General features: G+C 45.5%; 1 protein-coding gene across 7 annotated transcripts in view; it reads right to left on the bottom strand.

Moving 5' to 3' along the window:
- NRK (Nik related kinase) overlaps positions 1 to 27244 on the bottom strand; it is a 105775-nt gene that overhangs the window by 15337 nt on the left and 63194 nt on the right. For all 7 annotated transcript variants that reach the window (XM_055817849.1, XM_055817846.1, XM_055817851.1 and 4 more), the window contains 11 exons: positions 19832 to 19963; positions 18879 to 18946; positions 17180 to 17298; positions 14228 to 14325; positions 12987 to 13105; positions 9151 to 9244; positions 6494 to 6667; positions 5536 to 5665; positions 4983 to 5141; positions 3210 to 3353; positions 1869 to 2003 (listed from right to left, as the gene is read on the bottom strand). In XM_055817849.1, the coding sequence (XP_055673824.1) occupies positions 1869 to 2003; positions 3210 to 3353; positions 4983 to 5141; positions 5536 to 5665; positions 6494 to 6667; positions 9151 to 9244; positions 12987 to 13105; positions 14228 to 14325; positions 17180 to 17298; positions 18879 to 18946; positions 19832 to 19963 (1372 nt within the window). The remainder of the gene's footprint in view (positions 1 to 1868; positions 2004 to 3209; positions 3354 to 4982; positions 5142 to 5535; positions 5666 to 6493; positions 6668 to 9150; positions 9245 to 12986; positions 13106 to 14227; positions 14326 to 17179; positions 17299 to 18878; positions 18947 to 19831; positions 19964 to 27244) is intronic.

The raw sequence follows: 27244 nt of genomic DNA, 5'->3' as shown, positions 1-27244 counted from the left end.
ACTTTTACATATTGCTTTTCATGTACCTATGAAAACAAATAATACATATCTTACTGGTCAGGAAAAAAGGTCTTGACCCTGCAGCTAAGCCCACCTACTTTATTTTTCAAGTGTGAACACACCCCAGCATAGCTGGTTGTGAATAAGCTGCTGTGGGAGGAATGGTGCTGTTAGCTGAACAATTCTGTTACACTCTGCAGGATTAATTTTCATTTCACTGTTCATGCACAGGGTTAAATCCCCATGTGCTAGCGTGGGCAAAGGACTTCCATGTTTCTGAGATGAGTAAGCATTTAAGAGATGAGTAATTTTTCTAAGATGATTAAGGTCATGTTGGGTCCATCGAGAATAAATGAAGAATCATGCACTGAAAATTAAGGCTTCTTGGTACATTGTGTTTTCACCCTGCCAGAGACAAGCATTTGCTTTGGAAACAGAACACCAGGGTATTGCATCCGAAAGCATCTACCCTTCATTTCATATTCAGCATCTGCTTGGCAGGGATTTTTAAAAGATGCAGGTGTTACACTACTGAAGTGAGGGTTGTTTTCTGTGGGAGGAGGGCTTCATCAGCCCTTGTGGCTTACAAAAGGAGCAGTTCACACCAGCCAAACAGTATAGCAGAGGCATGAAGAGTGGCTAAGGATAAGACACTGGTCAGGAAAATCTCACATAGGCAGAGAAAAAAAACCCCACAAACCCACAAAAATCAACCAACAAACCAAACTCCACTAAAATGTGGAAGAGTACAACCTTTTCCTCTTCTACCTGGAAAAATGGCTGTAAAACCAAAGGTCAAGATACAAGAAGATTCACCAAGAGAAAAACAACAGCAGCTGTTTAGTCAAGGAAGTAAGAGTGGCTTGTCGTATGTAAACACGGAAGCTCCTGTCAAATGTTTGCCTAATTTTAGGATGACTATTTCTATTTATTTTATTTTTTAAAAAAACCACACCAAACCCAAAGATGAGCAACTGAAGTGGAATATGTGGGTGCTCTAGCTATAACCAACCACAAAGTAACAATGCACATCTGTTTCACATTCTTTCTTGGATTTAACCCTTGCCACTTTTAAAACCATGAGATATAAAAGCAGGAAAAAAACAAGTCAAACAAAATATTTATGAGTCAGCCACCTCTCCGTCTCCTGCATTCCTCTATATCATTTCTCTATTTGACTTTGAAAAAAGTGCCACTTTCACATACCATCTTTCACCAAAGCAAAATTTGTGCTATATATCACACCCCTCACTCAGTTAAATGACAGGAACTACCACAACACTGATGTTGACCTTCAAGAATGAACTGCCTGAAAGCCAAATAAAAGCAAGACAGCTTTTCAGCTGCTACAGTACCATTCCCAGTGTGTAAGTTTAAACAAAGGTATATTTAGTTCTTTTATGATCTCAAGACAGGAATGATCTGTAGCACATCCAATCTGATCTACCTACGGACATCGCACAAATGTGATTTACTAGTACTTTACTAGTCCAGTTTCTTAGCAGTTACTCCGGGCCAGGAGGGAAGCTGAATAGCACGGAGGTGGAAAAGATCAGCCTAATTAAAACCTTAAATAACTACAGATTTTCTAAACCACTAACTGAACAACAGACCAGGGCTGGCACTCCCTTCTTTCAGCCATCATAGGGAATACCCGTAACATCACCTGCTAACTGCTGCAAAAAGAGATGCTACCTGGAATGACAGGAGCAAAGCACCTGCCACGTCAAACAAGGAGGTTTGAAAGAACCCGGAGATATTCAGCCCAATACAATCCTGAAACAGAGCTGAAGAAAAAGGTTGGTGTCCCAAAATGCAAAAGGATGATTAAACAACTCTCTGAGGAAAAAAAACCAAAAAGTCCTTACCGACTTTGTAGTGTACGCAGCCTTCCAGGTCACCCACAGACACCCAGCCTTGCCGCTTCTCCACCTCTGGATCATTGCGCAAAATTTTATTTCTCAGCCATGACAAGTAATATACCCTCAACTTATTCTTCTTCCCTAGGATTTGCAAGATAAGACAGACATAACGCTTTAACTCACTGAAGCACAAACGCTCCCACGCTCACAAAAAGCCAGTTTGGTGACTTTGGGTAGAGCGGGTGTTTGTGCCTCGCGGATGGCGACGCGCAGGAGGCACCTGGAACACCAGCAGCCCTATGGCCTGTGGCACACGCAATTACTTCGTGACTCAAGCTGCATGCAAGCTTTTCACACCTGACTAAAATTCTTCCCTCAGGCCAAAGAATAGGTCTCTACAGAGGCATGTGTTATCAGAAATAATCACGTTATCTGGCATTCACTCTTTGATGTGAAGGAAGGAACACAGCCATGGCCTACAATGGCCATTTTGCATGACTCATTCAGTGCTAATTAACTGACTATCTTCATTAAAGGCAGCTATTTTCTTTTGGATGCCTTTCCAGGTGAGAAAGACTTTGTCATCTTTCATCTCAGTCTGTCTTTCTGTCACTTTAGTGCTTAAGTACATATGATTAACATCAGCCTGGGATCACAGGTTGGTCTAAAGAGAAGGACTGTGTCACATAACCAACTGGACCTGGCCACATGGTCCAGCTCTTGCCGTCATCTACCATGGGAAGTCTGGACGGAAGACAAGGAGCTGCAATTCCTTGCTGGACCTACATCTCTGACCTTGTTATGTACTAAGCATCCTTTGAGGCCGCTCTCATCCACGGGGAATACAGGCCCCAGTACCCTGCAGGGCAGAGTCCAAGCTGTTTGTCAGCAGTCGTTGGAGGTGCTACTCCATTTAATGTTACTGATGCTTTCACAGTACAGACCACTCTCATGTTACCACTCGTACATCTTGTTGAACACAGATTGAGGCTACTTAATGATATTTTAATAGAATTGCACTTTGATAAATGCTCACCCATCACAGAAACAAGCAAAAAGAGTGACAAACTGTAACTTGCTGAGAGCCAGTTCATTTTAAGGATATGAAACACTTCGTACTTCCCCCAAACCATTTTAAACATTACCCAGGTAATGAAACATCCCAAAGCCTCTCTGAAATGAGAATGTAAATGTTTAAAAATTCAAGAGAGTTTTCCTATTAACAAGAATAACTGTCCTGTGATTTTCTGTAAGAGTAAATTCCTCAACCTAGTTTATAACCCAATTCTTCTTTTTAATTGCTTCCAACCCCAGTGCAGGTCAGATACTTTTAGACACTGAACTAACCTGATATAGTAATTAGCACATTGAGTCCTTCCAGAACATCCATTTGCTGGAATCGCCTCCTTGTAATCAGCGAATAAACTCTGCCTTGCCCACTTCTGTCCAGCAGCCACAATCCAGTCTCTGTTCCCACCAGTAAATTTACTCCTGTTGATACATGGAAAAAAAATCCTGCATAAATCACCTAACGATTCAGAGGCCACCAAGTGTTCACTGTTTTGAGAGCTGATTCTTATTTAGTCTCACTTAATGGTACCCGATAATTTCTTTGTTGCTCTGTGGATGACCTCCCAGAAAAATGAATAGAAGAAAAAAGGATTTCACCATTACAGTTTTTACCTAGCAGAACATTTATATGCCCGTGTAACTTGAAGGATATTCAAGGATAGTTCCGCTGAGGTCAATGTTGATGTAAACAAAAAGGAAAATGCTTTGTGAACTCCAGCTCCTCAGGTGACCTTGGGAAGTGCCTGTGAGCACTGCAAAAGTCCCAGTCCAGATCCACTCCACTGGCAACACAGGAGATCCAACTAAATGATCTAAAAGTGTCTACCAATTAAGAGACAAAAATAACAATAAAATTTCCCTCTTTCTCCAAATACAACACTCAAAACATTGGAGGACCAAACTTGTGGGAAAAAGGGCTGCTGTTATGAGGAAGCACAGTGCGTGTTTACGAAAAGTCTGTTTTGCAAGAATGTTTTCAAATGCCAAATTCAAGGAGCAAATCCCTCTGAAATCCACCTGCTCCCAAGGAAGTGAAAGCTTTAGTGGATTGCTAACATCAGAGGATGTCAAAAACATGTTCGGCTGGCATGACAGCTATGTTTCCTAATCAGCAGGTTCTAAAGAAACCACATGAGGTACCCCGCTATAACAAGCAACCTCCTCTACTGGCGATGCTCTGACAAGTAGCTGGTGCTCTTCAACCTCAAGGCACATCTACAGTCCTTGCCACACAGCTCCATTCTTAATTTGAAATCCTGGACTCCTACAAACACACATTACACAAAATCTGTGAAGCTGTAAACTGGAAATCTATATTTCCTTCGGATAATGTTGCGTCTGCTTGACTTATTTGCCATTCCAGACTCAAAAACTGAGTAGTAGTAAAAGGCTGGGTGAGCCCCATAGAATACATCTGTTCTTCCAAAGTAGGAAGATGGTTAAAATAAGTCAAGAGCTTAGCCAGAGACTGGGACAAGGACTACATTCATCTTGGTTTTACGCTATATGAAGCCAACCCTGTAAAAGGGGTGATCCAGCGAGGTTCTGAGTAAGCACTGACAGCAGGACCTAAGGAAGCCAAGCTTCGGGGAACACTGGTGCCTGCCCTGCTTCAGAGTCTTGGAATACCTCACACACACGAGAGCAAACAGCTTCAGGTTTGGATTATTTCCACTGGGTCAGGGCTTAGTGTGACCAGCTGTACTGCTCTGCAGCTCAGCCAGGAGTAAGCATCATGAGCTGCATAAGCTACTAAAACATTTGCAACTTCTGGTTCTTTCAACGAACGCAGTTTCAGTTTGGTGCCCAACCAAAACATTTTCTCATTCTGAGGCACAAAATCCTTTGCGACTGTGAGTCATCTGTTTGCCACCTTCTACCAGGAAGGCAGCGCCACGTGAGTGACTCGGGTATCTGCTTGGCGATCCGCTCCAGGGTTTTCTGATGGGAGAAGCTCAGTACAACTGTGAAATCCGGCTGGCACATACTGCCAGCCTCTCCAGCTGCTGCCTTCCCTCCACACACATGCCCAAGTACTTCTGAGCTTACCCCACAACGCAGCACAAAGGACCTCCGAGTTGAATTTCTTCTTATATTTACGAATTTCTGGACTGTCGCTCTGCGGGCGGATATTCGTCGGGTTGACATTGACAACGGAGCCCTTCCTGGCATTTTCTCTCCTGCCAGGCTCAGGCTTTGCACTGGATGCTAGAATGAAAGACACAGGCGATCATGAAAAACATAAGCATTTGGCTACAGCTCACATTTGACCTGTTTATGGCTGAATGAAAGAAACCCCAGAGGCATGAGAAAACACCTTGGGAGCATTATGTAGCCAGAGGGGAAAAAAAACCAAAAACCAAATACACATCTGGAAAATTCCTCAGGCATTCCTGAGTAAGCACTGTGGTAGCACAGCAGCAGAGCAGAGCACATCTGGAAGAAGGGCAGAAGCAGTGCATTGAACATTCACAGCTATGTGCAGGTTCGGTTTCTGGAGATGTTACTGTCAGTCTCCATTTCCAAGCAATAGGCCCTCCCCACTCCCCCCCAAAAAAGAAACCAGGAGTGACGTTTTATGAGAAGGGTGAAGCATACTCACGAGAGCTACAGGAAGGTCCTACTGGACTGGTGGGAGGGGTGATGGGCAGAAGTCTAGGATCTATGAATGAAGTAAACGATGTTGTAGACGAGGTGCTGCTCTTTGACGGCGTGCTTTCAGTGCACGGGGTCTGCAACGAAAAACAAGAGCTGCTTCAGGAGGGCCATTCTAGGGGAGCGGGCAGCGCACAGCAGTGGGGTGCCTCCGAGGTTCAGAAGAATGGGGATGCAGCACACTCAGCCATGATGAAGAGTCTTAAAGCAGCAGACCCACGGTACAAACTCAGTAACAGGTGGCCTGAGCAGTTGTGCTGGGATGCTCAGCCAGGCTGCACTGCACTGAGATCACCGGTTCCTCCGACCAGCCCGCCCGTGACTCCCCGCTGCCCCATCTGCCCCAACCCCCTTGCAGCAAGGGGATGCTGGTGCCTCAGATAAGGCAGTTCAGGATGTGACCCCCTGACAGAGCTGTCACTCACCTCCAGGGACACACTTCTCCCCCAGAGCTGCCTGTGCCTACAGCGGTGCTGGGGTCCCTTCAGGGCTGCTGCGTCACGCTGCCCCAGCCCCTGCCCACCCCGCCGGGCACCGGGATGGGGAGAGCCAGGGACAACGCACAGAGGCAGGCGAGAGCGCTGCGTTGCTGATGTGACAGGTAAAGGAGCTGAGGGTACAAGCCCTTCTAGCTCAGGTAAAAGGGGAGGAAAAAACTGAAGGAAAGAACAGGGAGCAGCAAGGGAGATGGGGGTAAACAAGTGGAACAAGAAAATCTCGTTAGGGATTGCAAGATTTCTTACCCATCCCCTAGATAATTTTTTTCAGGAAAAGAAGGGATGTGGTGAAAAATCTCATAATAAAAAAAGGCAGGATAGATGAAGTTAAAATGCTCTCAGCCTCAGCTCTTAACGGTTGGGGAAAATGATGGTACAAACTCATTCAACCTGTAGTTTACCTCTTACCTTATTCAGAGGTTTGTTTTGAGGTTCCTGGCTAGTCAGTGGCACTTTTGGTGGGTTCACAGGCGAGTCTGAAATTTGGCTTTGCTGGAGGAGATCTGGCAGGAGATAGTTCTGGTTGTTCACGCTCCAGAGGCCTTCTGGGGTGCCAGAGTTTTGTTTCCCTAAAATCTGATCCTGCACATGAGAACATAGAGTTAAACTCCCAATTTAGCATACGTCCAATGCACTATGCAACTCCTGTTAGTTAGGACAAGAGATAATGAGCATATGGGGAGGAGTGCTCTGCGTGACGCATCATGTAAAGACAAACCCTATGGAAAGATTAAAATAAATAATTAAACACAAAAAAGCGTGTGGCAAACACCTGAGAAACCAACACTGGCTTCCACTCCTGACGTGCTCCACAAACGTTCCTCATCCACATTTCCTCAACCACAGGTAAAGAAGCAACTTCAACCTCAGACACACTTGAGACAGAATCAAATGGCTTGTCCTAACGTTACAGATCTGACCTCTGCCCACCACACTCAGAGGCAGGTACCTCTCAGTTCTGCACCCTTAGCATTCATTTCATCGCTACTGTCCATTCAGTGAATTAGGAAAGCTTAGTCTAGAATGATGACATTCAGTAGGATCCAGTATCAGCATTTCCAGTGCAATGATGGCTGGTGACCAGCTTCAAGGAAATACTTGTAAACCATGTAAGGTCTGAGGCATGACACATGCTCTCTCCCTGACAGCAGAAAATACAGTCAGAGGTCACTTTCTGGGAATACACGGTTAGAAGCTTTAAGTAGAAGAAAGATGGGACGTGTAAAGCAAGCGGTGTCCCAGATGGGACGGGCAGTGCAGGGGGATCCACCCCTGGCCATGATCGGTCAGGGTACCTGAAAGCCATCGGCACCAGAATGCAGAATATGATGGGAGCCAACCGCTACACCAGAAAATTCCTCCTGATTTACACCGAAGCAAAAAGCACCACCAAACATGAGCAGCTCCTGGCTGGTTGAATTCAAGGTAAGCCTGTGCATCATACAGACTTTGATAAACAACCAACTGAAATCAGATCAGCTTTTTTCAATGCTGGCCAAAATACGAAAAGAAAAATAAAAAAGGTAGATAATTCTAAATAAAATATATTTGCCTTTTAAAAGACAAGTCATTAACTAGAAGTCAAATGGATGGTCTAAGTATTATACATTTTGATTTATATATAAACCCCCAACCCAACCCAAAACACACGTGCCAGTATAAGATTAGGGAATCAAGCCAGCATGGGGCTTTTTTGTCCAGTTTTGAGTCAGATCTAGCTGAACTCAACCGAACGCCCATTCAAATCATTTGGGCCATTCAAACTACCTCAAACCAGTTCGTGCTGATGGGCCAGGGAAAGGGATGTTGGAACAAGTCATGGAGACTCATGACGGCTGTGGTTGGTGAAGCAGAGGTGGGCAGAAGGGACAGGAGTCTGCGTCAGGAGGAGGGAGAAGACTGGAGGCATCAGGGAAGGTTTGTTAGGAGAGGCGGCAGTGATCTGTCCATTCTCACTCCTGCATCGTCCTCCCCAAACCCATCAGAAAATGTGACCTCCACTCTTCTCCATCCTGCCTCATCCTCAGTCTGGGCCTCAAAGACCTCATCCATCTCCTTTCCCTCAAGCAGCCTATTTCCAAAGCCTGGATATCAGGGGAGAGGCAAAGCACTGGGCTGCTTTACCACAAAAGAAATACTGATTTATGCCCCGTTTGTAATTCCTTCTCTGAAGCAGGGTCTTTCCTCCTCGGAGATGGTGTGACAAAGGCGAAGTGGGACTTCCCATTCTCAGTCAAGAAGGATGCCACTCTGGTTTGAAGCTTAGAAATCACACTAGAGGTAATGAAAACTCCTTTTTCTTCCTAGCCCTGCCACAGCTCATACAAGCAGCTCTGGGGAAAACACCAGTTTCACAGCAATTTATTATCCTGATCTGTGAAACAGAAGTACACTCAGTAATACGTGAGAAGTGTTCTGACGCTGAGTGCCAGTCTTATTACTGTGATTTTTTTTTTTTTTTGTTTTTGACCACAAAGAACATTGTTCTGCTTTTTCTGTCTTCATCTTTTCTGCACTGATGTTTATCACAGGGGAAAATCCACATGACAAAGTCTCTACTAGAAACTACAGCCGGGAAGGAACCACAACATGACATGCGAGAAGACGTGTATTTTTGCTAAGCCAGTAGGGAAAGGTAAGGTGGTTTTCCCCTCTTCTGGTAATAATTTAAGTAGTAAGAGGTAGGTTTCTTTAAATTGGAATAAAAAAATGTCAAGATTTTTAAAAACAGCCACAATGCACACCAACAATAATCAACAGTGTTGCTTTTTGCGACCTGCCCAACGCCTTCAAGAAATACGTTGGCATCAGAAACTACTACCAGGTCAATAACAAGGACAAATAAAGAAGCACAATTCCATACCTAAATGTAAGTATTTTTATAGGAAGCACAAACCCTGAAGGTACACATTTTTTCAAGGCTTAGAGCTATAATTTGCAATGACAGAGCAGGACTTCAGAGAGAAAGTGCTGCCGAGAAGAAACGAATACAGCGTTTATCATGCATGTTAACGATCTGGCTCCCCCCCCAACTGTACCCACCCCCTTACAAATGGCCAAATTACCTTCTGTTCTGTGACAGTGCTTTGGGGTTTCAGTTCAATTCCATCTGGTACTCTCGTCCTTGAGAAATCTGCCACTCTGCTGCTTAGCAGTTGCCTGGTAACAAACTCCAATTAATGAACAGAACTAGTTCAGAGGGGAGGGAGGGAGAGAAAAAAAAAAAAAAAAAAAAAAGAGCCCAAAAACCCAAAAAGACCCCTCCACACACATACACATGTTCAAAGCATAATTAACATTCACTAGTTACTCTTACAGGTTCTTGCACAAAAGCAAGCTGATTAGTCTGTGGATGTGCCTGAATGGACTCGAGCCTGACGACCACTTGCACACAGCAGGGAGCTCTCCCCACCTCGATGCAGAGCATCCCCACCTTGACGCAGAGCATCCCTTCATCTCCCTGCATTTCACTCATCCTTTTTCCAACAACACATAGCTCAGGCAAGTGGAAGCTGGTCCCTCAAGCTGTCATTTGAGAACTGCCTGCTCCAAAACTGCTCCTGTCTCAACCTTGTACACTACCCGGCACAGTGCAATGATGAGCTACCCTGCTTTCCAGAGAAAGAACATCACCTGCACTTGCCAGGGGGAGAGCCGGGGCTCCACTGTGTCAAAGTATCTTTGCCAGTGCCTAAAGACAGGCTACACTGGGATTTCATACTGTGAATCAGTCCCTGAAACACAGACATCCTCACCTTACGTACAAAGAAAGAAAGAGAATGTTGCCCAGTGCACACAGAGACAGAAGAACGCGCTGGACTGGCTGGGGCCAAAAGCCCACCTAGCCCAGTATCCTGCCTTCCACAGTGACCAAAAGCAGACACCTGAACAAAGAGCAAGAACAAGGCAAGCACCTGCTGTGATATTCCCTAGCATACTATTGCCTCCCACGCAACCCGTGGTATCTGCATTTTAAACTTCTTCACCCAAGTGGAGCTGCCTCAGACTTCTGTCAGGGAGGCTCTGGCCCCATTTCTGTGCATTTCCACCCACATTATCTATTCCACTTATTTATTTACATACATTTATTACTGCAATCCATTTAAGCCTATTACATGTCTGCCTTTCCAGTATAAATAAAACTGACTGGATTCAGGATGCTGGTGTGAAGAGCCCTACCAGAGCCACATGAGAACTGGTAGATTGTAAGGGTCTGTTTTTTCAAATGCCCAATGTGGTAACAAAGAAGGTCTGGTGAAAAAGCTACCAACTGAAGATCGCAGTGAAGGAGTAGAAGTTTTTGTGGCTTTTTTTTTGTTGTTGTGGTGGTGGTTTTTTTGGTTTGTTTGTTTTTTGTTTTGTTTTGTTTTGTTTCGGGTCATCATATAAATATTTGCATCCTAAACTTAGAAGGAATGGCAAGATATGGAGTAGGATCAATGGTGAGTGCAAGGACCTGTTCTTATCCGGAAAGCAAGCAGCAGCTGATCTTAAATGATGCCAACCTCCCACTTAGTAGAGGGAGAAACTATTTCCTAGCAAAGCACACACCTGCACCCACCTTGTCCAAATTTTGGTAGGGAACAGTATATATAAAGGCAGAGAGAGGCAACTGAACTCTACAGAATGAGTCCCACGAAACTCAGTGTTTTAGGGGGACTGTGACTGCTGCAGGCACTGCAGGAGGAAGCACTCTCAGCAGAGCAGGAGAAATGAGCATCAATGGAACAGATATGCTACGCAAGCAGGTAAGATGCTGGATTCCTTAAAATAAAAATCTGGTGGGTGTGTGAGGAAGAATTCTGGCTCATCTCACTATAAAGAAAAACAAGACCAGAAGTTGTTTTACTGGTGAAAGACAGCTGCCCTTAGTCGTGGCTTCCTCAGAAATAAGCCTGCTCAGGGTGGTTAACAGGATTCATCCAAGAGAATATGAAGTTTTTTATCTTGCACATATGCATGTTCCAAACCCAGTCCTACTGGGCACCTCCATAAAAGCTGGAGCGTGGACATCAAAAGCCATTCCACAGCCCAGGTAAGAACAAGAAAACACAGACTGTTTTCAATAGCCATCTAAAACTTGGACCAAGGTGTTTCAGCCAAAGCCCACAGAGAAACAGCCCTACAGACTGCAAGGGACGTCAGATCCTACACTCATATGTTTTAGACAGCAAGAGAAAGAAAAACCTTCACTTTATCCTAAATATGCAAAGTTTCAGTGCTGGCTGCTCCTTTCACTTTGATCACTATCTTTTTTGCTATTTACTTGGTAATAATCAGGATGTCTTTCCCAAAGTATCTCTCTTTTAATACAAATGACGTTCAGCCAAGGTGAAGGGACTTTGCTAACAGACGACACTATACTTCTGATTCTGCAGTAGTTCTTGCGGTGGCTGTGTGCACGGGAAGGCAAACCTGACAGGGATCATCGCGCTCATTCCACTTTCTCTAGAGGACTGGTGGATCTCACACACAGAGGAGATGCAAATAACACATGCAGATTTTCAAAGGCAGTGATACCACTCCTTCAAATCATTGCAGCATGCAAGGATCACAGCGACCTAACACTTACACAGCAAAGTCATTGCTACAGGGCAAATCCATATTTTTATGTAGAGTCTTTCTGAGGTCTAGGATAAATTCTATGACCTAGAGTGAACGAAACTTTTTACAGACCAGAATAAGGTGGTTTGGAAGAGGAGCAGCAAGAAAATAAAGGCATTACAGTAAAAAGACAGCTCTTTCAGGTGCGCTGAATAGGCTACAAGGTTTTTCAGCTTTGAAAACTGACGTCAGAAATGCAAATTAGGAGCATATGCAGGCACAAAAACTCTACCTTCCTCAGAGCAGCACAGGGGAAAGGACTGGTACCAGGCCAACACAACAGCGTGCCAACAGTGCTACAAATCTGTGCATCTCTTCCTGAGGACTGACAACACTGCATGTGCAATCATGTCAGAAGAGCAAAAGCCCCATCCCAGAGAGCTCTGTGGCCTCGTGGTGCACTTCCAAGTAAATCCTAGAACTTGAATTAAACCAAAGTCTCTTTGCAAGAAAATTAGAAGTTTCATTCATCGATGCTAAAAAATAATTCTGTTTGCTGTTCCACACAGCAGGGCTGGCCAACTGACCCCCTGACTCTCTCTCACTTGGACTAGCAAGCTATTTGCGCTCTGTTATTTCTCAGCACCATACACATTTTGTATGACATGTAAAACACCACAAGATGTCAGTCACAAAATCAACAAGAGGAACTGGAAAGCTAAAGGGAAACAGTTCAGGTGAGATCAGCTTGGTACGAGCCACAGCATCATCTGGCAACCACAGAAATTGTGCAAAATAAAAATGCTAAAAATACTGCAAATTTTACAAAAACATACCCTGCTTACGCTATTCCCTCTTTATAAATAGCCGTGGTGATGGAATCAGCTTTCCAGTGGTAATTATTTCTCCCACAGCGAAGAGACTCTCTGAATACAAGGGTCATGTTTACCTTGCTTTTTTAACTGTAACCTGTATTTAGCATCAATGCGTGCAGTTTTCTTTCCCTCTCCTTTATTCCTTCAAATATTCCATTTACACGTAGATCAATGTGAAGTTATCTCTATAAAAGCACTACTTACTGATATTCAGTTAAAAGAAGACATTTCTTCATTGTCCCAGAGCAGCAAGTCATCAAAGCTTATTACACTGCATACATCTGATGGAGCAAACACTCACCCCTGGGAGTTCATTACAGTGTGATTAAACTGCTTAATTACAACTGACATAAATGACTGATAGTAACTTCTGAGGGAAAGCAGTATTTATGCATGCCAACCTTTTCCAGGTATTTAAAAGTGTGTAATAAAAAGGAAGAAAATAATAGTAATAATGGAAGAGAAATAAAAATCAAGCAAACCTTGTGTGGTTCGTGTCCTCTTCATCACTACTGCCAACTTCATCACTTGAGGAGGAATAGTCTGCTGCTTTTAAGAATGAGTTGGCACCATCCTTCACCTTGGCAAAGGAGCCTGGACTCTGAGTAAAGAAAACTCAGTTGATTTTTTTTCTCTCATGGCAGAGCCCATCGCTAAAGAGCACATGCAGTATTTTACTGACCCAGCACATATAGTTATTGCAATTTCCACACCAAAAATGCTTTATTAGGAAGTTGATGTCTTTGTGACTCGGTCTTCATGATTCAACCTTCACGCTTTGCAAGAGCAGAGAAGTCCTTCCTCGTTTCGCACGAGGAAAGGAGTGCTCTGCACCAGGACTAGAGGACTGCACCAGCCTGAGTCTCGTTCTAGCCCTGGGCTATCTGGAGGCTTGTGGGGCCATGTCTGAGCACGGGCTGTGCCTGGGCCAAGGGGTGCAAAGCACCTTTGGGCTGGGAAAGCAACACCAGCACAGCCATGGCTCACCCCCCCAGGGCAGCGAGACACCCCAGCCCCACAGCAACTCACACCAGCGGCAATGCCCTAAACACAGAGTCTTCTCCAAAGCTCCGGTCCCTGACAAGCCAGGAGGGGCTGGGGACTCTGGTGAGCTGCAGCCATCCCCTGGAGCCACCCAGGCTTTAAAATGCCAAGCATCCCACAAACTTTTAAAATGCCAAGTGTGCCACACAAGAGCTCCTGCAGAAGGCACTGTGAGCTCCAGTTGTCTGCTAGGCATCCCACCCCCAACCCCCCCCAGAGAAAAGGAATGCCTCAGTAAATGAGGGAAAGCAGTAGCCAGCACCCCTTCCAGCGGGGGCACGTCAGCGAACGGAGAGGCAGCGCAGCCTTGAGTGTCACAGCCTGGCAGCACACCGCCGGGCACTTCCACACTGGATACTTGCACAAGTCACTGGCATAATTTTGACTTTAGGGCTGCACAACAACTGGACCTCCTGAAATATTAGTTTAATCCTTTCTAAAGATTTATCATCAGGTTCAGGAAAATTGAACTCCCCGCTGACGAGCTGAGCTGGACACAAGTCAGACGTGGACCAAAAGCTGATGGGACGACACTAACAGGGCAGCGAGCTCCAGCCAGCCCCTCCGGCAGGCTCCGGCTCCTCAGCCAGCCAAGCACCAGAGCAGCCCCCTGCACAGACAGACCCGTGGTGGGAACTATGAACAAAGCGAAAATACCAGCGGATGTAAAAGAACCTACCACAACCTGGCCTGGATGAGAAACTTTTTCAGGCTTGTTATGCAGTTGCAAGTGGTTTTGGGACAAAGCGTTCTCCGCCTTGGCTGGTCCTGGATTCCCTGATGGGGGGAAAAAAGAATTTCTTCTTTTAAAAGCAGGTGCAGCAGAGAGAGAAAGGACACCAGTAAGACAAGCACACATAGTTACCACCCAAAGCAGATACCAGTGTCTGTTGACATACTTCTTTTTCATCTTTGTTGCAATGGGCAACCTTTTTGCTTGTTTCCCAGTGGTTCTGGAGGCCACAATATTATGGATAAAAATTGATACTGGTGCGGTTTAATGCTTCAAGAGTGAGACAAGCAGACCAAAACCTTGGCAACATGCTCCCACTGCGCACCAGCAACTGCTCCATGGACTGGAAGGCAGCTTGCAAGGGAAAAAGGGTGAGAGCATGCTAATTCCTTCTTCTGATCCTCTTCTGGAGGGGAGACAGCTCATCATATCAGCAACTGCTGGCCCTGTTCCAGCACCAAAGGAGGCACCCAGCTCTACTCCTGTGGCTGCAGGTGGGGGGGTCAGGGTGAGGGTACAGGAGCCTGGGCCCCCAACACACGCTTCTATGAGCAGATGTGTTGCCAAGATTTGTCCTTCATAAAACTATTGCACAAGAACAGTCTAAAGGGTCCGAATTTCTAAACCCAGCTGGACTGTGGGCAAACAGCTGCGCTAAACTCCACTCAGGAGCACGGGGTCAAGCTAAAAGCAGAAGAGGATTCACCGTTTCCCACAGTGGCACTGGGAGAACCATTTTCCAGTCCCTGCTTCCCCTGGGGCACACGGAGCGTCACTTCTCAGCTCCCACTTCCACTTTGTGCCGTGGGGAAGCAGTTAACAGCAGCCCTCACTTTTGCAGAGAGCTGGCCCCTGCTGCGGGCCAACTCCGAGTCAGGTGGCACCTCGTGACACTGCCCAAGGTCAGGCAGTGGTTACAAGGAAGCTGCTTCGCTCCCAAGTGGCATGGGGACCTACATGTGCCACCACGCTTGCACAGCTACTGAATACCCAAGCAAGTAAGACTAGAGGAGCTGGCGTCCGTCCGCACATGCTGATGCCACGTTAGGAGGGATGCTTGCAAGTAATGAAGCGAATCTTCCCTTTCGGTGCCCACACAGCTGCCTGGGGAAGAACAGAAGCAGCCTTGGAGACCTGCTGTCTTCTGCACACAATTCCTGATGGAGGGGAAGGGAGGGACAGAAAGCAGACGTGCCCTCACCCTGCCCCTGGGACACATGAGCCAGCTCAATGTCTACCTTGTTCAGCAGTCTGTCCCATGGCTGTCCCACTGCTACCAACGGGACCCCGTGCAAGCTAAGGGGGCAGAATTCAAGTTCACACAAATTGGGATTTGTATTTGGTAATTTAGATAGTTTTACCGAAATGGCTTCACATATTCATGTATTTTGCAAAGCTTTTAAAATGCAGAATCTCTTATTGGTCAACAAGTACCTAAGCAACTCAGTAGAAGTATTAGCTTTAAAGTATTTATAGTCCTTTCCTGCCCAATTCATTATCCCTGTGGGCTTGGGAAAGCAACAAACTCTTTCTGGAACACCATAAGCCAGAACTAGCTGTAATTTAATGACACTTAAGAACCCAAGGAGACAGTTGAAACCACAAGGGAGGCTTTCTATTCTTTCCATTGCTGGTGAGGTTTTCATTTCCCCATGCCAAAATAGCACAGGATGTACACATCATGCAGACATTGCAAAGTTGAGCTGGGCTGCTGCACGTTGTTCATCTCTATGCTGTTATTCGAACATAAAATGACATAAGAGCAAAAAGAAACAAAACTCAAGCAGTTTAAAGTGTGCTTTGGATTTCTCTTGAAGTAAAGCTTCCCATTCTGTGTGGTTAGTGAAAGCAAAACTGGCTTGATTGTGTAAGTGTAATAAATAAGCTATTTGGTCTTCATTTATCGAGGGCTTGCAAACTAACAATGTGAGCCTCAGTTTAAAAATAAATGACCTCAGCAGCTCACTGGTGTGGTTTCAGAGCATTTTTAGCATCCACCCTGCTGCAAATTGGGCATGATTCCCCATCTTTAGTAGTCAACCTGGATGCAAAGTGTTTAACACACCACTGCTTTGCAAGAAACCGCCCTAAAAGTGACCTTAGGAATCACAATAGAGGAACAAAGCTGTCCACTTCTGCCCCATGCCCCCATCTGCCAGATCACAGGTCATGTCTCAGGAACACAAGTCTGCACTGCAAAAAGTCTGCACCATCATGAGCAAGCCCACTGCATTCCTACACTGCTACTCATGATACCAAAGTAGCTCACAACGTTGCACTTTGCTTAAATTGGATGAGATATCTCTACATTTTAACTACTTACCTCTCCTTTTTTTTTTTTTTCCCAGTTCTCCTATCTTTCTGCAAATCAAAGCATACTGGAGGAATGTTTCATAAGGTGCTGTACAGAGAATCTCACGCTTCCTTCAGCCGGCACATTATTAGTGTGCAGAAATATTAGTGTACAGCAACTGCTCATCTGTATCATCTTTTCAGTGGGCAATGCAAAAAAGCAGCATAGGGCTATACAGAAAATGCCAGCGGGTGAACATTAGTATTGAATTACATCTGTATGTCTGTAATGTTGGCTCTGCTGAGTTTCAATGGTGTCAGTAAGTGCAACAGAACTGATTTTTTTCCCCAATTCTTAATTGAGGCAATTCAAATTTTCTATATGGAAATATGTTCACAGTCACTTTTTGAATCAAAAGAGGAAGTGTTTCTATTTTAGGAACATGGAACCATAAAATCAGAGTGCTTTCAAAAGCCGACCACCAGAAGACCTCGTTAAAAACAATATGCCATTTGCAAAGCAGCGCTTGACACCCCGCAGAAGCCCATTGCACATGATAAGAATTTTGCACGTTTCGACTGGTAAAACTTGGACTTAAGAATCACCTGAGGTTGACTGGCTGCTCTGATGAGATCCCATCTCCCACTGCCTGTCACCCGGAGTGCTGCTGCTGCTGCTGTTTAGCTTCAGAGCGTGTCCCCTGGGGGATGGCTGATGAGTGTTACTAAACAGAAAGACAAAAAGCAGATCAGACTATCTTGGGTACAGGAACACAGACTGGAATGGACCTCCCAGGCCACTGAATCGAGTTCCCTGCTGTTACTGGATAATATAATACTGATCAACAAAAATTTTATATTCATTGCTGCTCCAAACAGGGCCACCCAGTAGTGGGAGAAAAAGATGGAGCGTTTCCTTCGGGCAGTCATTCTGGGAGATTACAGAGATTCCCGAGTCATTACAAAATACCCTACTGTATGTACTTCCCCCCTGGCCTCTTCAGATCTGTGTTGTTCCCAATTCCAAAATCTCACAGCTTTTACAGATAACGAAACCTGCTTCAGTACCCTCCTAGAAGATACATCATCACTGGCTTATCAATGGAGAAAGGAATGCATCGGGCAGTAAAACACCCTGCCAGGCTCTGAAGCTGCTCACTTGTAACACTGTGGTTTACTTACACATTTCTCTTCTGCTTTGCCTCCTATAATTCCTAAGTAGAGAGCATTTAGGGCTTGACTTGACTTGAAAGTTATTTCAGATGATGTTTCTGACCCTGGCTCATCAGAAGTGCCACACATTATCCTGCTATGTCAGCTAAAGCTACTCCCCTTTCGGATCTCTCCAACCCTAGTTTCTCACAGCATTATGTTCCCCGATTAGACATCCAGCGGCAGCTACCCTTTACTGCTGAGCTCTCTGCATCCTTGGTCTTTTCTCCTGGGATATGCAAAACTACACTAGACTTAAGGGCAGACTGCCAAAATAGTCAAGATACATCTACAGGCAGCCTGTTCAAGCTACTACCAAGCAAAACAAAGCTACAGGCACAAGCTTCACAAGCTGTAACTGCAAGTGCCTATACAGGGACTTGGGGCTGGACCCCCACCCTGCCAGTATCCAGGCACCTAAGTCCCCTTTGAAACCAATGGCGCAGGTGCTGATGTAGAGCATCTGCATGAGCATCCAGGCAGCCCTGATGATTACTACTGTCACCTGCCACCACCAGTGTCGACAGGCTAAGATCTCAAGTAAGCTGCACCTTCAGCAGCCACTTACTCTAACCGAAGGGAAAGTAGATCATAACCAGATCACAAGAAGTTAAATGACTGCACAACGTGCTGCCCGTTTACTGGGAAACAGATGCACACTTTGCATGCAAGCCACTGGGCGTGCCAAACAAGCTGAACCAAATGAAACAACCCGTTGCAGGAATTATTACAGCTCTAGCAGCCCTTATATATTAAAAATATGGCTTTCCAGCAGAAGACAGAACTAGCTTGCATGAAAAAGAGAAGGAGATCTACAAGAGGCTTGTTTCTCTTTAGTGATTGACATAACTGATTTAAAGGAAGCTGGCTGAGATACTTCCTTCAGGCTTAAGATGAGGAAGTTTGGTTAGTTATTTTTGTGGACAAACTGACTCAAAAGACAAAATAATTGTTACTGCTATTAAATGAGGTATGAACCCCTGTCAGTTTTGGTGTTACTGAGTTTATGGCTTTGTTTTTAATACATTGGCTTTAGTTTTCCTATTGATGGTAAATCAGCATTAGTATAAGCATAAAACACCGAAGAGCTTACCTTGAAAGGCATCTCTGATGGCCAGGCTGATCCCTGCCGTAAAATTTAGAGGTTGTCCTTTCTGGAACCTTAAGGATTTAATCAAATGCTTTAAGGTTGCTAGTGATATTTTAGATTCAGTTAATAAACCTAATGCTTACCCTGTATTAATGCAAAAATAAGGCTAACCACCACAAATGACTAATGCTTCAGCAGGACCTGTGGAGAGGTCTTCCATGATAGCAACACTGGAAGCTGCAAGTCAGCAGCAGGTACTTCCAGTTTGCTCCAAGCCTGTGCAATCTATCAGGGTGCAGACCACAAGACATTGCACCCTTCCGTAGAGTTGGCGTTATTCTTGGTCAGTATTTAAGGCAGACAGGGAAATATATCTGCGGTCATTTAATGCAGCTTTCCCTGCGTGGTGCATTACCTTACGTTGCTACCAAAGGGCTGGGGGAAGAGACAGACACACCCCCCCAGCTGCAAAGCAATGAAATGAATACACGCACACATGCATGTAAACAGCCCCACACAAACATTCTTCTACTTATTCTTAGAAATTAAGTTAAAAAGAAATACACCATCACCTCAATTACACAAACTAATGAGCTCTTCCACAACAAAACACATTTTTCAGAGAAAGGGCATCTACAAATACTTGGTCTAACAAAAGAAGTGTATCGGCATAGGGTCGTAGAATCATTTAGGCTGGAAAAGACCTGCATTCGCAGATCCTGCAGGTATTATATACATACACATATGTATATAATATATGTACATACATATCCCAGCACTGGCCTGCTTATAAATTTCCATCTTCTTTCTAAATTACCGAGACCCAGTTAGTGTACAAGCAATGAGATTTTCACTGAGTTTCATGAAGTCCAGAGGACTGATACTACACAGCGCAGGGGAACTGAGTGGAGTGCTATTAACTACTGATAGTGCCAAACACCCCAAATTTCACGTACCTTTGGGGGTTGTTCTTCGTTTTGACTCATGCTCCAGAATACGTCATCCTGCACAGGGCTGAGTGGTGTCGTCACCATATCTGACAGTGAACTGCTGTGGTACACGTCCTTACTAGCCCGGAAATTTTCACACTTAAAATAAATGAAATACATGTTAATTGTACTTCCCCACCCATGTAACAGGTCCCAGTCTAAACTGACATCAATGGTTCCACTCGTGAGAAAATTTTTAGTAAATGTGCAAGGAGTATGGTGTTTGGATACAGCCCTATTAATCTTTTTCTCTGTGAAGTTATCCATTCTAGCACGTTAGCATATTAGGCACAAATATTTCCAGATAAAGGGCACACTAAAAAGAAACAGCAAAACCATCTCTGCTGTACATATATCTCCCCTTCTTAAATCTATCGAGAAGCTATAGGCCATCGGCAACACGCAGCGAACTAGTTAACTGGATGATGCAAAAAATACTGTTGAGTAAGTATATTTCATTTCAAACCTGACCAATGCTTCCATTTCAGGATTTAGACAGTATCAGCACTGGGGGAACCCACCTTCCCTAAGTTAGATGCTGACTTCCAAAAGAGACTTAGCAAGCCCACCACCAACCTAGAGTCAATGGAGACAAACTGCCAGCTGGAGGAAGCACTTTCAACTCTCCAGTGGTTATGAGGGTGCCCTGGCCCTCCCCTGGACCAGATTTTTCAATTACTTGAAAAAAAAAATAAAAATCAAGCTTGAGAATGCAGTAAGAAAGAAGTAAGAAACTATGCTCAGATATCACGGGTAGTCATGTCCAGGTGCTCCCATTGCAACTGCCCACGTGTAAAAGGTATCTTCCAAGGTATCAAATGAGAGCATTGGGATTGCAAATGCCCTCATCATGGTGGGGGGCAGCGGGAGGGGAAGAAATCAGATCACTGCCTTACACAGTCTTCATTGTAAGGGACAAATAAGCAGTGTAAAACTCAAGCTCAAACACTCAGTATTTGGTCCTCTGACTCTTTCTGTAATTAAGAGGAGAGGGGTGGGGGGAAAGAGAGAGACAAGAAGGAAAGGTCCCTTAAATTCTACATCCTAATGATCTATTACACTGGCATCTTCCAAAGGGGAAGAAAGGCAGAAAGCTAAAAATGTCAACTGAATGTACTGATCCTCCCTGAAATGACAAATCCTCTTGGACACAAGACTGAGACAGAACCCGGGAACCGCTGTGTAAGCTGTGCCTGTCTCGAGGGATTGCAATGCTAGAGCCAATCTGACGTTTCAGAAACAGAAAAAAAAAAACCCCAACCAAACCACATTTGAAAAACGCCTGAAGCTACACCACTCTGTGCTTTATCTTGTCAGACCTCCCATGCAAAGCAAGACCCGGGCTCTCTGGGAGGCACCTCATCCTCAAAGGCACCGCAAGATCAGCACCCCCCCACCTGCAGGGGTCCGAGAGAGGCCAGCAGGTTTGGGCTTGAGCCAAAGTTCAAACTCTTGTGTCCTGCCTGAGTTACTGCAACTCAGCTCAGAGGCGGCTGCAGCTTGGTTTCCCCAAAGAATGACTCAGATGACTATTTTAACCATTTACAAGCCCAAGTCTATAAAAATTCTCCAGTTCCCCAGTCTTACGAAGTAAAATACAGTGAGAACTGCAGCTTTTCAATAATGTAACACGATTATAAACTCCCTGTAACTCGACATGACTAATTATTTCATGGGAACAATGTTCACAATCATTTAAATATTAACAAGTAATAATTCTAAAACTAGTTAAAGATGCCAAACATCCATCCATATGTCCCATCACAACCTCCCAGACCAGCACAGCACAGTCAGCTCTTAAAAACAGTTCTGTGAGTTTCACCTAGTTAAATATTCAGGTGCTTTTTCTGCCTTTTGTCTGTTGCCTCCCTTTACAGAAAAACAACTTTTTCAGCAGTTATAACATCTCATAATCCATGCCCTTTCTTTTTGTCATAGTAACTTTTGTGTCCAACATGACTGTCACTAATAATAGTTTTCAGTTAACCATAATTATTTCAACAGCAAAGTGCTCCCCTGAAACGAATCACCATGGCTATAGGAATAGGTTTTACAGCAAGTGTATTATTACCAGAGCATAGAGGATTTTTTTCTCCTTGCCACTTTTTCAACAAGATACTTACGTTTCTTCCTAAATTCTAACTTTTGAGCCCTGCAGACTACCAGAAAACTATTTGTGCTTAAAAGCATGGAGGAGCTTTGCTGAATCATGATATAAGTGACCGGGTGAATCCGAACTCTGCAGATGGTGCCCACGTACCTTCCCTGGGCAGAGAGAGACCAGTACAGTGGCTCCACGTAAAGCCAAGAAGTGACAACCTGCTTTTGGGATGATTTCTGTATGACCTACAAGACCTTGCAATTCCACAGCAAGCCAAAAATGTCTCAGGGAGACACAGTGTTTAATATTCCCCTTCAGTTTTACAGATACAATAATTTGTGTGTGTGGAAAAAAAATTAAATAAACGAATAACAATGATTCTAAACTACTGAGACTTGAGCCTTAAACAGTTTTTGTTGTAAGTAATACTGAAAGAGCAGCAGCTCCTCTCATGCACAGAAAGCACTGGTAGACAAAGTGTTACCTACTACGTGTCTTCAAACCATACAGGCACACCTAACAGAGCTAAGGAAAAGGAACCTTTGCTCCCTGGAATTATAAGATGATAGATACAGTACAAATGGCTGATTACTGGAGTTTTTTAAAAAAATATTTAGGAGCACAAAGTTTTAAAAAGACAGGCTGCACTGCTTTTTGGAAGATGCCTGTTCCTACTTTGAACTCGGTCTGCATACAGGGAGTAGAGAAATGCAGCTGTTGTTACAAAACAGCATAAGGAGAAGGATTTTCTTAAACTGCTGAGCAGATCCGCTCTGGGATACTGGGTCAGTCCACGACCTAGTGCATAATCAGCTCTAATAGTGTTAGCTTCTTGTTCTGTTCCAGCCACATCACTCCAGACGATAGAGGAGATCTAGCTAGCAAATCCTACAGGAAAACCCCAGAGTCAATTACAAAATGGAGTTCGTTTCAGATGTGAGCTGAATTCCTCCACAAGTCAGGCGGCAGGTGATGCTGGGCAGAGAAACAGAGTCAGTGACTTTGTTCTGGAAGTCTCTGTGAGATCCTGCATGTATCCCAGAACGGCTTGCCCTGCAGCACCACAACCAGAGCCAGATCTGCTACGGCGCTGCGGCCAGCACAAGGCAGGTGGAGATGGTACACTGATCTGGTATATCTCACGTTTCTTACCAGACAGACAGGCTACAAGACCCTAAGAAATCATGCTCCCTGCCCCTCAGGGGCTGTGTTGAGATTTCCAGTGAAGTAATTTTGAGAGGGATCTGGGCAACCAGCATGTGCCACAAAACCGCACAGAACACAGCCATTTAAAACAAGAAGTCGATTTTGCCTGAGCAGAGCAGTGATGACAGATGATCCTTCTCTGACAAACCTGGCTAGAAGTTCTTCAGCACAGACATCTGTGATGAATTCAGCTTGCATTCTAACTCTGTAGCTCACTTTTATTTTAAATCAACAAGGCACCCACGTACCGAACTTCACAAGTATATTGCTGTGAGTCTTTCAATCTCCAGGTGACTAACTGGCCCATCACTCATGTTGCCTTAACACTTCCACTTGATACAGTTAATGCAGGCAGCATATCCAAACATCCTACTATTAGCATCAACAGCTACTGCCAACCAGCACAAGGAAACCCGGCCCTTCAGAGGATTTATACATTACCCATTGAAGTTCATCTGGTCTCCATGCTCACACAGCAGGTACCAGTACAGACTGGCTTCTCCCTGTCCACACAGACTCTTACCAGCCGGAGCACTGGTGAGTAGGTAAGAGGGCAGCTACCAGCAGGGAGTGAGATCGCACGGTAACAGCTGTGTATCACTTGCTGCTATTACCCTTAAGTAACACCATCGCTTTAAGGAGCATAAAATTTTTACAGCGTAGTTTCGATGAAGGAATGTGAAAGAGGTTGGTAAATACTGCTACATTCCTCACCACTCCCCTCAGCAGCTGGGAGAGGTACTACCCCACAGGGAAGCACTGACAGGGTGCAAAGGAATGAAGCGACTTGTCCTAGGCGATGCAGCCAGCCTAGCACATAGCTCCTTTCATCCTGGAAATGGCATTTTAGCAGGGCAGCGTTACCCTCTGTACAGCCACCGTGCTCCTGCAGAATGCCAAATGCCCTGCAACAAACTACGGACTCTCCTACTGCAAGGCTGAAATATTTGCCTCAAGGCAGCAGCCAGCCTCTGCCCAAGGCTAAGATACAAATGTCCTTCTTGTAGACCTTGCAACAGCTCTCCAGTGATTTGATGCTACAAGCCAGGCCATCAGCTCAGCCCGGTTACAATACTCGTGACCTGAAATGACAAACAGGCTCTGGAAAAAGAGGATTGTGAGAAGACAGACAAATATTTTCCTGGTAAAAGCTATCGGATGAAATGGAGCCATTCCTCTGCCAGCAGCTGTCTGCGGTGATTTTTCCACCATCACCAAGCAGCAACCTAAACAGGAGAGGCACAGGGAGGCTTCGACTTAATGATGCCACCAGCCAGCCTTGACCTGTCCCCCACTGACCCACTGCAGGGCACGAACAGGAGAGGGGAGGGCTGAGCCAGGGAGCCTGATCCCTGAGGACCCTGGCTATGGGGAAGGAGCAGCTGGGGAGCGCTTTGCAAAGCACAGCCTGAGAAAAAGGCAGAACATGAGAACGATGCTATGAGGAGGGCTGCTTCAGGACATGCTGACATGGTTGGTAAACGGAGCTGCTGCTGAGGACATGATTTTTAAGGCACTTCTATATGTTGTTTTTTAAGGCACTATCCAGATCCTGCTGGGGCACTTCAACCACGCCAACACCTGCTGGAAAAGTAGCATGGTGAGCTGCAGGCAAGCCAGGAGACTCCTGGAATGCATCGAGGATAACTTCTTAGAGGCAGGTAACAGACAGCCCTACCAGAGGGGATGCGACACTGGACCTGCTCATCACCAGTGCAAGCAAGCTAACTGGTGACATCACAACTGGAGGCAGCCTGGGCTGCAGGATCGTGCCCTGGGGGAGTTTGCAGTCCTGAGGGATACAGGTCAGGTAAAGAGTAAAGTCAGGACCCTGAATTTTAGGAAAGCAAACTTCCAGCTGCTCAAGGAGTTAGTCAATAGGGTACCCGGGAAACTGCTCTCAGGGACAAGAGAACAACACAGAGCTGGCAGATCTTCTAGGACACTTTACCATAGAGCAGAAGAGCTCCTGATCGCCAGGTATAAAAAATCAGGAAAGGCAAGAGACTGGCATGGCTGACTTGAGACCTGCTGGTCAAACTAAAGGGCAAGAAGGAAATGCACAGGCAGTGGAAGCAGGGACAGGTATCCTGCGAGGAGTACAGGGACACTGCCTGGTTGCGCAGGGATGGGGTCAGGAAGGTCAAGGCAGAGATGGAGCTGAACTTGGCAAGGGGTGCAAAAAAGTAACAAGAAGGGCTTCTATAGGGATGTCAGCCAGAAAAGGAAGGTCAAGGAAAGGGTACCCCTGCTGATGAATGTGACTGGCAAACTGGTAACAATGGACAAGGAGACTATTTGACAGCATTTTTGCCTCAGTCTTCACTGGCAACCTCTCTTCCCACACCTCTTGAGTGGATGGACCTCAAGATTGGGATGGGGGGAGCAAAGTCCTTCCCACTGTAAGAGACGATGAAGTTCAAGACCACCTGAGGCACCTAACAGACATAAATCTACGGGACTTCATGAGCTGCATCCCAGAGTGCTGAGGTACACGCCAAGCCACTCTCCATGACATTTGAAAAGCCACAGCAGTCAGGTGAAGACCCCAGTGACTAAAAAAAAGGGAAACATTGCACCCATTTTTAAAAAGGGTAGATAGTACCCTGGCAACTACCGACCTGTCAGTCTCACCTCTGTGCCTGGGAAGATCATGAAACAGAGCCTCCTAAGAAGCTACATTAAGGCACATGGAGGACAGGGAGGTGATCTGAGGCAGCCAGCACAGCTTCACTAAGGATGAGTCTTGCCTGACCAAACTAGTAGCCTTCTGTGATGGAGTGACTGCATCGGTGGACAAGGGAAGAGCTATGGATGTCATCTGTCTGGAGTTCTGTAAGGCCTTTCACACAGTCCCCCATAACATCCTTGTCTCTAAATTGGGGAGATATGTATTTGATGGGTGGACTGTTCAGTGGATGAAGAATTGGCTGGATGGTCACATCCAGAAAGTAAGTGGTCAATGGCCCAATGTCCAGCTGGAGATCAGTGACATGTGGTGTCCCCCAGGGGTCTGTAGTGGGGACCAGTACTGTTTAATATCTTCATCGATGATGTGATGGAATCAAATGCACCCTCATCAAATTTGCAGATGACACCAAGCTGAGTGGTGCAGTGGACACGCCTGAGGGAAGGGATGCCACCCAGAGGGACTTGGACAAGCTTTTCAAGTGGGACCATGTGAACCTCACGAAGTTCAACAAGGCCAAGTGCAAGGTCCTGCACAAGGGGCAGGGCAACCCTTGGTATCAATACAGGCTGGGGGATGGTGGGTTTGAGAGCAGCCCCGAGGAGAATGACTTGGGCTACTGGTGAATGAAAAACTGCCCATGAGCCAGAAATGTGTAGTCAAAGCCCAGAAAGCCAGCCGTATCCTGGGCTGCATCAAAAGAAATATGGCCAGCAGGCTGAGGGAGTGACTCTGCCCCGCTGCTCTGCTCTTGTGAGACCCCACCTGGAGTGCTGCGTTCAGCTCTGGAGTCCTCAGCACAGGAAAGGCATAGACCTGTTGAACTGAGTCCAGAGCAGGGCCATGAAGATGATCAGATGCTGGAGCACCTCTGCTGTGAAAAAAGGCTGAGAGAGTTGGGGTTGTTCAGCCTGGAGAAGAGAAGGCTCCAGGGAGACCTTATTGTGGCTGTTCAGTACTTAAAGGGGGCTTAAAAGAAAGATGAGGACAAACCTTTTAGCAGGGCCTGTTGCTATAGGACAAGGGGTAATGGTTTTAAACTGAAAGAGGGTAGATTTAGACGAGGTGTAAGGAAGAAGTTTTTTATAATGAGGGTGGTGAAACAGTGGAACAGGGTGCCCAGAGAGGAGGTGGTAAGTGCCCCATCCCTGGAAACATTCAAGGTCAGGTTGGATGGGGCTCCGAGTGACCTGAGGTAGTTGAAAATGTCCCTGCTCATTGCAAGAGGGTTGGACTAGATGGTGTTAAAGGTCCCTTCCAACCCAAGCCATTCTGTGACGCTATGATCTTCCATGTGGGTGTTCACCAGAAGCTCACGCCAAACAAAATTTCAGCAGCCATCAATGAGCTTAAGAAAAGCTTGGGATAATACAACCTAACCTCA

This window comes from Falco peregrinus, chromosome 13 (assembly GCF_023634155.1).
Source record: "Falco peregrinus isolate bFalPer1 chromosome 13, bFalPer1.pri, whole genome shotgun sequence".
In the NCBI taxonomy this organism is placed as follows: domain Eukaryota; kingdom Metazoa; phylum Chordata; class Aves; order Falconiformes; family Falconidae; genus Falco; species Falco peregrinus.
The sequence above is the reverse complement of the archived record's forward strand: the minus strand, read 5'-3'. Positions and strand labels throughout refer to the sequence as shown.